This window comes from Danio rerio, chromosome 6, assembly GCF_049306965.1.
Source record: "Danio rerio strain Tuebingen ecotype United States chromosome 6, GRCz12tu, whole genome shotgun sequence".
In the NCBI taxonomy this organism is placed as follows: Eukaryota; Metazoa; Chordata; class Actinopteri; order Cypriniformes; family Danionidae; genus Danio; species Danio rerio.
Window position 1 is genome coordinate 20,829,055 of NC_133181.1, and position 10,614 is coordinate 20,839,668.

At 38.2% G+C, this 10,614-nt stretch overlaps 1 protein-coding gene across 3 annotated transcripts in view; it reads left to right on the forward strand.

Annotated features, from left to right (window-relative positions):
• si:dkey-45d16.4 overlaps positions 1-10,614 on the forward strand; it is a 52,810-nt gene that overhangs the window by 33,187 nt on the left and 9,009 nt on the right. For 2 of the 3 annotated variants that reach the window (XM_073954050.1, XM_073954051.1), the window contains exon 4: positions 4,521-4,794. In XM_073954050.1, the coding sequence (XP_073810151.1) occupies positions 4,521-4,794 (274 nt within the window). Of the gene's footprint in view, positions 1-4,520; positions 5,699-10,614 lie in introns of those variants that run through there. The other variant, XM_021477096.3, reaches the window with a different exon arrangement.

Sequence of the window (10,614 nt, forward strand, 5' to 3'; positions counted from 1 at the left end):
CAAATAACTATATTCTGCTAAAAATATGTCATATATTATGTAAACATGTCTCTTTAAGTCGAACAATTTGGGACAGAAACAACTTGCCCGCAAAGTACTGACAATGCTTTCTTAGTGTCTTTCGTTTGTTGAACACAAATAAATATATTGCGATATAAATATGTCATATATTATGTAAACATGTCACTTGAAGTCGAACACTTTGGGACAGAAACAACTTGACCGCAAAGTACTGACAATCCTTTCTCAGTGTCTTTCGTTTGTTGAACACAAATAAATATATTGCGATATAAATATGTCATATATTATGTACACATGTCACTTTACGTCGAACACTTTGGGACAGAAACATCTTGCCCGCAAAGTACTGGCAATCCTTAATCAGTCTCTTTCGTTTGTTGAACACAAATTAATATATTCTGCTATAAATATGTCATATATTATGTAAACATGTCACTTTTAGTCGAACACTTTGGGACAGAAACAACTTGCCCGCAAAGTACTGACAATCCTTAATCAGTCTCTTTCGTTTGTTGAACACAAATAAATGTATTGCGATATAAATATGTCATATATTATGTACACATATCACTTTAAGTCGAACACTTGGGACAGAACCAACTGGCTTCTTTAACAGGTGCAAGCTGCAGCCCCACACATTTAAAATGGAACCAAACTGTTTTGCAGTTTTGATTGTCACAAGCTACCATGTTGTCCTTGCTCTCAGGTCCACGACAAAGGCACCACAACTTAACAGCTGTTTTGCTCCTGCCCATCTTTGGTTTTGTTGAGGTGCGCTGTTTCTTGCGGAGATTTTCTGCTGGAACAAAACTGTCTTTGAGAGGCATCTGGCTTGAAACCTGAGTGAAGGCAGCACCAACGAGTTCAGGGAGACACACACACTCAAAAAATAGCTGTGCTTTTTTGAGAACGGCACTCCACAGCTGGGGGTCAGGTGTAATACGCAACACGACACAGTCTTTTAAAGTCCACAAAATGAAATCACAATACTGTGCTTCAGCCACAAAAATCTGAGTTTGGACTTGAATGTAATATGGACTTGATCTTTTTAGTTGAAGCTTGCCATTCACAACTGTCAAACAGAAGTCTTTGTCACTGCATGCTTCCTCTATTTTGCTGTCCCGGGCACTTTATCTCTATGCAGCCTCTTCCACAGCAAGCACACTGCACTAAGCCATCCGGTGATGCTCCAACCTGAGGAAACTTGGGGTTAATGATAAACCCGCACTCTGTTATGTTCATGTCAGTATGATGTTTGGCATTGCACAGTTTATACTGTTTTCGCCCATTTTCCTCATTATTCCTTCCCCAAGCAGTAGCAGGAAACTTGTTTGCAGTAGTATTGGGGTAACACACTGCCCTAACTGTTGATAGTGCAGGATTGTTTAAGTCAGCCACAAAGACAGCATGCATATTAGATGCAGTAATTCTCCCAGCACGAAAGTGACACCAACTTGCACATCTGTGCTGCTTTCTTGTCTGTCCTTCGATGCTGTGTGCCTGCTCAGGTGAAACATCAGCCTTGCAGGTTAAGGTTTTGCAGTGCTGGCGCAAAACGGACAGTTCACTGCCGTCCATTTTTTTATCCCGCAGACTGTGCAGAGACTCAGGTGCTGAGAACGGCTGTACAGGGTCCACAAATGGCTCACAAGAAAAAGGCATGGTGGACAGAAAAGCAGCTTTAGGACATGCTTTTTCTATCTGCGTGAGGAAGGAGTCCCACTGTTCCTGTGTTGCAATGACAAACGTACACTTGTTCTCTGAAGTCCGTAATACTGGCACACTGGTAACGTCACCATTCAAAAGGCTGTTTAAAGACTTTCTTTTTGCCTTTGCTGAAGTAAAGTCTATTCTGTGTCCTGCCTCCGCTCCCACTTTTGTAATGTTCGTAGGTATCATCCAGTATGCAGGCTGGCCAGTCACAGTGGTTGTCTCCCTACATCGTACTACTGCCTCCAATTTAAAAAGTAGAGCTGCCACATGTGTGCATGTTTCTGCTATTCCTGCCATGCATGTGCAGTGACAACAGGACATAGCACCTGTTAAATCAACAATCTAATATTTACATTTACAAATCATTACACAGATGCTTTTGTCGAAGGTATTTTTACAAATATGAGCGATAAATGTAATCAAAACAACGTTTATTTAAATATTCTGGACAAATACTATGACTTTTGTCATTTATATTATTATTATTTACAATATTATCAGCTTAACTTTGCTATTACAACTGAGTTGTCACAGTCTGTCTGTAGAAATGAGTACAAATCCTGTACCCAGCCGTTTGTGAAGTGTCCATGGGCTTCTAAAGACTTGTAGTTTCTAAACTGTTCACTTGTGTATGCACTTACACCATAAACAAGGTAGTTTACGATGTCCAGGTAGGAAGTAGGAGGAAGCAACGAGGGGTCGGCACTCCATTGTTTTGAAGTCATTTCGTATGGATCGATGTCCTGAATAAAGGACAGTTTTTCAAAATAGCGATCTTTGGCATCTTGGTTAAGTTTGTTGCGGTACAACGTCCTCTCCGTTTTCGTGTGTTTTTCCATCCAGATGTATACAAAACTTGTTCGACGCTGTTTTGTCTCTCGAGAGTTGTTGTGTTGTTCATAGAAACGATACCACCAAAATGGCGCACGTGTGACGTCACACACAACAAACGCACGTGACTGACAAGGACCGATAACCAAGCAAAGAAGCAAGGGAAATGGGTCAACTTAAATACACACCGCTAATTACTTAAGAAATTAAGGGCGTATTCACACTATGGAATAAGAACCGTGCCCAGGCCCATTTTTTTGGATAATTTGAAAAGTGTGAGTGCTTTGAATCGGTGAATCAGGCTCAGGCACGGTTCAGTTGGCTGACCCTGGCCCGGTTGGAAGAGGTGTGCCAGAGCGCGGTTCACTTGGGCTTTGGCGCGGTACGCTTGTAGTGTGAGTGTAAAGTGCTCCTGAGCTGAAACTTAGGACGAGATGTGACTTTTACTGGACTTTTTCATATAGATTTATTAATAATTCTTAGTGTTTAATGAACGCAAAATGTTGTAGATTATTAAAGACACAAACTCCTCACTGCACGACAGCTGCACCTTTAGCAAAACTCCTAATTCTTGAAGCATAAGGACTTTATGATTGTTTGATGTATTCGGCGAAATATTTGACTGCGTGTCACTGCATCCCAACGACTAAAACGATATAACTAAAGAAATCTCCAGTGCTGAGTGAGAGTGCTTCTTACAGAACAGAGCATCATTGATGACATAAGCATGCTCGGGTACGAATGCAATGTGAACATGGGCCATTTGGGGAGACAGAAGGGGGGACAAGCGTGCTTCGGCCCAGTTCAAGGCAACTGCACATAGTGTGAGTACTCCCTAGGTAGATAAGTGAATTCAATGAGGACCTTTAGTGGCAAAACAAAATCATTACATGACAAAACCCTGACAATGGCACCTTTTTTAAAAAAAAGCTATATTTTATATATATTTTATATATATATTATTCAGTGATTCTTGTTCATCATTCCATTTTACTGTTTTAAATTTAAGGTATGTAATAAAAAATTATTTTACATAAAGCTTTATTTGACCTTTTGTGTACAGCCTTTTTTTGTATTCCTTGAAGAAAACTATCAATGCATTATATGTATTTAAAATAAATAAATGGTCAGGTTTACAAAGTGTCTGAACAAATAAACATCATATCTCACCTTTAGTGATAATAGTTGTTTTTCGCTTAATTTAAAAGGGGATCACAAATAATATTATACACTATTACAACCTGCTCTTAATTAAAAACAGACATTCTTTTTTTATTCTGCTAGATCAGAGATAGGCACACTAATCAAACGCAGTTAATCATTGTTTTTAAGATAACTAAAAAGCTACATGCCGGGGTGTTGGATTAAGGTTGTAGCTGCACCCTGCAGGATAGTAGCCCTCTGGAATGAAAGTTGTGGTATAGATCATCTTGTCAATATTAGAGCTTCTTTTACTGATAGCACAAATGTGTCCCAATATCAAACAATAAAATAGCAAAATAATTTAATGTTTGGGAATTTGTATAATAGAACGATATACATCACATTTGTCCAATTCAGTTCCTGGAGGGCCAGATTTGTGCACAACTTACTTTTAACCCTAATTGAACACACCTGATCAAACTAATTGTTCCTCTGGGTTGTTTAAAACCTACAGTAAGTGTATTAAAGCAGGGTTGATACTAAAAGCCAATGTTTCTTATGTAATAAGTCATAATTTCCTTTTAATTCAATATGGCTCATGGACAATGTAGGGAACTGTATCCTTGTGGTTAACTGGCTCTGCTTTTTATGACATCATGAGCAATACAGTTCTCTATTATTGATCAGTAGATCTTACCCACTGTGCTCTTAATGAAATTGTAAATGTGTGTAAATCATCTAACAGCATAAAGTCTGTTGACTGTTAGCTTTTAATCACACTAATTTTAGCACATTTGTGCCATTTTTAATAGTTGTAGCCAGTCCAGAACCTGAAGAGCAGGAGGAGGCAGAGCTTACAGCTCCAACAGCCAAAAGGCCATGCCAGTGCTGCTGCCAGACCTACTCAGAGATCCTGAGCTTCCTGGAAAAACGCTTTGAAGCAGAACAGAGTCTGCGAGAGGAGGAGATGGCATTGAGAAGAGAGGAGCTAGAAATCCAGAGGAGTAAAATTGCACTGGATCGGGAGCGTCTTGGAGCAGAAAGAAAAGAACGGGAACGTCGATTTGAGCTGGAGAGTCAGGAAAGGCAGGTCATATTAGATTTGTTGAAAGAAAAGGTCTTAAAGAACGAACGGAACTCTGACTAAAATTAGATGTTTTTATTTCCAGCAATTTATTTTGAACTCTTCTTTTAACTAATGCAATGCTTTTGATTTACCGGATTGATTTGGTCCCCTATATGAAATAATATAAATCCAATAAATTATAGTTGTCGTTGAATTGATACAATGAGCAAATGCCTAGTGAAATGCTTGAAATCTAGAGATTAATTTAACACTTTGCATTAGTAGCCACTGGAATGGCGGTCACACTTTACAATAAGGTTCATTAGTTAATGTTAATTAATGCATTAACTAACGGGAACAAACAATGAACAATACATTTACTACTGTATTCGTTCATGTTAGTTAACGTTAGTTAATGAAAATACAGTAGTTCATTGTTAGTTCATGTTAACTCATGGTGCATTTACTAATGTTAACAAGCACGGGCTTGGATGTTAATAATGCATTAGTATTTGTTCAATTATGATTAATAAATTCTGTACATGTGTGGTTAATGATGAGTTCATGTTAGTAAATGCATTAACTAATGAACCTTATTGTAAAGTGTTACCGGAATGGCTTAATTATAGATGTTGCAATGGCAGCACCAGTTTGACAGAAGCTTATAGAAAACATCACTTTTTGGTAGCACTACTGTGTCATAGATTGATTGAACTTAACTTTCCTAGGAAATAACTGATATATTGGTCCTTTTCAGAACAGGTATGTTACAATAAGCTTGCAAACAAATATTAACTTACAGTACTGACTACGTTGTGCTGAAAGCTTTGTGTAAGGAAACTATTACAATTGTTATTCAACCTGTCTCAGAACAAGTCTTGATAGTAAACCTCCTTGTAAAAAGAAATAAAAATAAAATAAATGTTAATCTTCTTGTACTTTTTAATAATTTAATGTCCTTTAATGAAAATGCAAGTATCTGTGTACAAATACAAAGAAAGTAAAGAGAAAGCTGCTAAGGGTTATTCTAAAACTCAAAGCAAACTGAACAGCAGTTTATTTTTTTCCACATTTTCATGAAATCATTGTAAGCTTTGACCCTAATATATCAATTCCAGAATGTATCACAACTTTCCATGCTGTTGTTACAGCTGGCTTTACTGTGCAGTTAAACTATTCATTGAATTACAAGAAAATCGTTTGTGTGTCAAAACTGTAATAATGGCACTCAACATCATATGACACAAATATACACTATTACCAATCTGTTTTGTACATTTAAAAAAAAAAGTTTGTTCTTCTGCTGTATAATCTGATATACAAATGGTTACTATACAGATCAGGTTCCCTCTGCCCTGCAAAGTGCATTTGTTGCTGTATAATACCAAAGGATTCCAGTGCTATATTTTGAGTGTGTTTGTGTTGCCTTCTTTGAAAATGCTGTGAAACTGACTATGATTGCTAAATTCACTGTTTAATCATACGTCACAAGCTCAATAGTGCTGATGCAGTAATAGCACACTGAGGACACCTTCTGGTTATAAGGTAAAATGTAAAATAAAAGCATAATCAAAAAATAAATTTGGTGTGAACAAGCCTTATAAGACCTATTGACCTTAGTCTTGACGTACAAGTGGACGCAGCCATTGGTTCCTTTTTGGCTCAAAACTTCAGGTCTCAAAAAAAATCAGTGCACTACCACATTGCAGAATAAGGTTAATAGAGCTTATAAAATGACAAAAGTATTTAAGTTTGAATTGTGTAAATCTTAATTACTGACAAGGGGTATTTAAAAAAAGTTATTGAAACTTAATCTTATATACCATTTAAAATGGCTTTAAATGTAATTTTTATTTTAAACGTGACTATTGAACATTTGATATATTTATGACAACTTATTTTTTAAGGCAGATTTTTATAGATGCATTTCAGACAGATTTTTTTTTGGCTAGACTGCAGATATACAGTTTGTAAAAATACTGTACCATATCAAGTTTTCAAGATAAAAAAAATTCATAACATCAAACAGTGTAGAGGAACTATGATGTCAATTTGTATGCAAAAACCTCGTAGCGAGTTGGCATTTTAGAAGTTCTGGTTTTCTCCCCATTTACTCTGGGTTTTTGCTTGAAAAATGTTCATGGCTAACAAAATCTCCAGATACTCTCACATTTTATTCTGACATAAAAAACACCAGTTACATCCCACTCTTGATATTTTAAAAATCAGTTGCGCTTCTTTAAAAAGACGTTTGCTAACAAGTTGCTAAATAGGGCAACAGGCAATGTCGAAAAAATTATACATTGAGCTGAAAGTCCTGGGGCCTCATGTATTAACGCTGCGTTCGCACAAAAACTTTGCGTACGCCAGGTTTCATGCTCACGTTTGGATTTACTAATGCTGAATGAACATGGGAATGTCCGCTGGTCCACGCCAACGTCAATTTCTTCTGTCTGTTTTATTTCCATTGGTGACTCCTAGAGGCAGTTGTGTTAAATTGCACACTACAAAGTGTATTTGAGCTGTGCAATGGCAGCTGTATGAAACTGGTTCATCTGCATATAAGGTATATAAGGTTTCCATACCATCCAGTTGACCAGCCAAACATTAAAGAAGAAGAAGAGGGAAGAAGAATGAGTTCATCAGATGCTGGATTCGAACCGAGTTCATGCTCGAACGTGTCAAAACAGTTTGTCATGCGTTTTACGAGCTACGCCACTCATGCTGTTAAAGACACCACAAAATTTTACTTCTTTACATTATACTATTTCTTTTTTAATCCACTCAGTACGATGTTCAGACTCCACTGTGTTGACTGCATCAGCTAATCTCTCCCACTTTTTTTTCTTCTTTTGTTATTAATTCCGGTGGACAAACTTGCAAATAACACCATTTTTCTCCGGTCTACCTCTGAAAGCAGCACCTCCAATTCACATTCTGTTCAAAGTTTCTTTTTTTGCTTGCTTTTGCCATTGCTTTTTCGTTGGGTTTTGCCAAAGTAGAATCATTAGCATATTCATACGGGGGAGGAGGCAGGGAGGGGTTTTGCGCTCGTGCATGATGTGCTCAGTTTTACGTTTATTCGGATGTACAAAGACAATATGCGTGTGATTCGGCGTACGCAGTGTTTCATACATCTGAATTTTTTTTTTTTACAGCTTTGTTTGTACGCAATGTTTTAGTTTGATTTCAATGCAAGTCTTCGTACATGAGGCCCCTGGTTACTAACGCAACCCATGTTCCCTGAAGGAGGAATGTAGACGTGTGTCTTCTGACACAAATGGGAGATCATTAGATGACCAATCTCTATGAAAAGTTAAGACACACTGGACTTTTCTCCCCATACGACTTCCATTCATACGCATGCGAATGTGTCAGACTGGAAATGCTAGCTCAGGCAAAAAAGTTTCACAGTTGAGTTGGAAAGTTCAAGCTTGGTGAACTTTGACCTGCGAAATTGTAACACATGATTGCGTGAGATCTAATCATCTTGTTTAATCCCACCCCTTTTCACAGCAGCGTACTACAGAATTTCACAAGCTCAAACTCTAGTGTGATCACAGCTTAAGAAAACAGGCCAATGAAGGCCAATGAGTTGTCAGAATTCAGCTCTGCAGGTGCTGGTGATTAATCATTAGTAGAGTATATAACCAGTGCACACACAGCAAGCAGTTACACATATAAGCTGCGGTTACACTGGGCTTTTTCTCCCATAGACTTCAATTCATATGCACGCGAATGCGTCAGACCGGAAACGCGGGGTCATGCGTCAAGTTTCGCAGGGTGCTGCGGTGCAAAGTTTAAGCTTGGTAAACTCTGACCTGCGAAATCGCATCACTTGACTGCGTGAGACCAATCGAGGATCAAAACATGACCTCTCTGGACAGAAATTTAAAACATGGAGCAATTGCTCACTTTTTTAAATGTCTAATAAGCTCGTTTAATCCCACCCTCTTTTTGCAGCGCCGTACTACAGAATATCGCATGCTTAAACTCTAAAGCAGGTCGCACACCAGAAGCGCCGCACGGCGGCGCGCAGCGCCACGCAGCACCATGCATTTTAGAATTCTAAACATAGGTTTCTATCAGGATTTTTCAGCCGCGCCACAGAGCGCCATCTGATTAGTTTCATGTTAAATATCATTCGAATGTGCGCGTCTGGTGTGCGATACTTTAAACTGTCATGTGCGCGCCGTGTCGCGGCGCCGAGCAGCGCTTCTGGTGTGCGACCTGCTTAATGTGACCGCAGCTTAAGCCACTGAAGAGCTGATCGCTCAGCTATCAGCTGGAGACCCAGCTACTGTGGCATAGGAGCCACACATATCTGTTCTCTCTTCTTGGGTGAAGTCACATGCCGTTTACCATTACCGGGAGCTGTGGAGGAGGTGGCCTCCAGCACCGCTGTCATTCCCTTGACGTGGCCCCCAGGCGGCCAGACTGCTGGAAGTCTACAACCTGCACCAGCACCCCTATCCAGACCATGGTCCAGCATCAAAGCTCTGATTCGTGGCATATGCCGAAACGTCGTGGTGCGCGAGGTGAAAAGTTTTTTTTTTTTGCTTTGGGGCACCAACAGCTCTTAGTTAAAACATAGTTAGGTTCAATCTATTAGTCCAATGACGGAACTAACAATATGGGTGAAGGTTAAATGCATGTAAGCCTTTTTAGCCAATGAGAAAATAAATATTTTTATTAGTTAATTTATTTGTTTCCAGCTCTGAATTTAATCTCACTCCAATTTATAATTATTTAAATTTAGATTTATCAAATTCAAGCTGATCACCTCATAGGTTGTGATTAGGTCTAATTTAGATTGAGTAACCTAATAAATCCTTATTTTCAGTTAATGGTTCATCATTACCCGAAGTCGCTTAAGAGTCAGTATGCTGGCCAATTACATCTGCTCACGGACACAACCTCTCCAGTTCTGGTACTTAGATAGAGGATATTACTGTAAGCTAATTTCCTTTAAATAATATTAGGCCTCCCCATGCTTGCTCATACATAAAGAAAGTTTGATTTAGCCACTAGATTATATCATACTAAGTCAGTAATTGCCAGAAATCAACAGGTCTCTAATGTTGTGCCTAGAGCTGGGCGATATGGCAAAAGAAATTATCACGATAGTCTTTTTTCATATCGGTCATTATCAATATTAATTTGAATCAATTGTATAGGATTTTCAGCATACCAATCCCGTTAGCTGTCTGATAATATAAATAAAACAATAAGCAAAAGAACAATCTTAATTCAGCATTTACTGTTCACATTTTCAAGAACTAAAGACATTACAAGTTATTGGATATTATTGTTCAAGATCAGAAAAAAATAAAACAAGTTTGGAACAAGTAAAAGGTGAGTTAATGGTCGCAGAATTTTCAGTTTTGAATGAATTCTTCTTTTAATGGTGAGTATCGTAAATTTAGGGTGAAATGTCCTTTAATATATTTTATTTAATGATGCTAACAATTACTTGATGATCTATTGATTGTTAATAATCCTTTAATTGATAGACCTTATCGATGACTGATTAAGCATGGACATGTAAAGGTTTAGTTATGCTTTGCACTGAGAGAAGGGTCTAGCATTACATCATAAAGTGTGTGCAGTTTACCTTACTTATTTAGTCAGCTTCTTGACATCGCATATTGCGGGATGCATAAAACCCCGTTATGCGCAGATCCCCGTTATATCTGCGGATGTTTTAACCAATTTTATCTGACAGATTGGCACGAATGTGGGCCTATGCAGACTCTCATTTTATATAGCGCGCATCACGTAAATTCTCTGTAAATAATAAATGTACAAGCAAAACATATGAATCAAACATGAAATAGTTT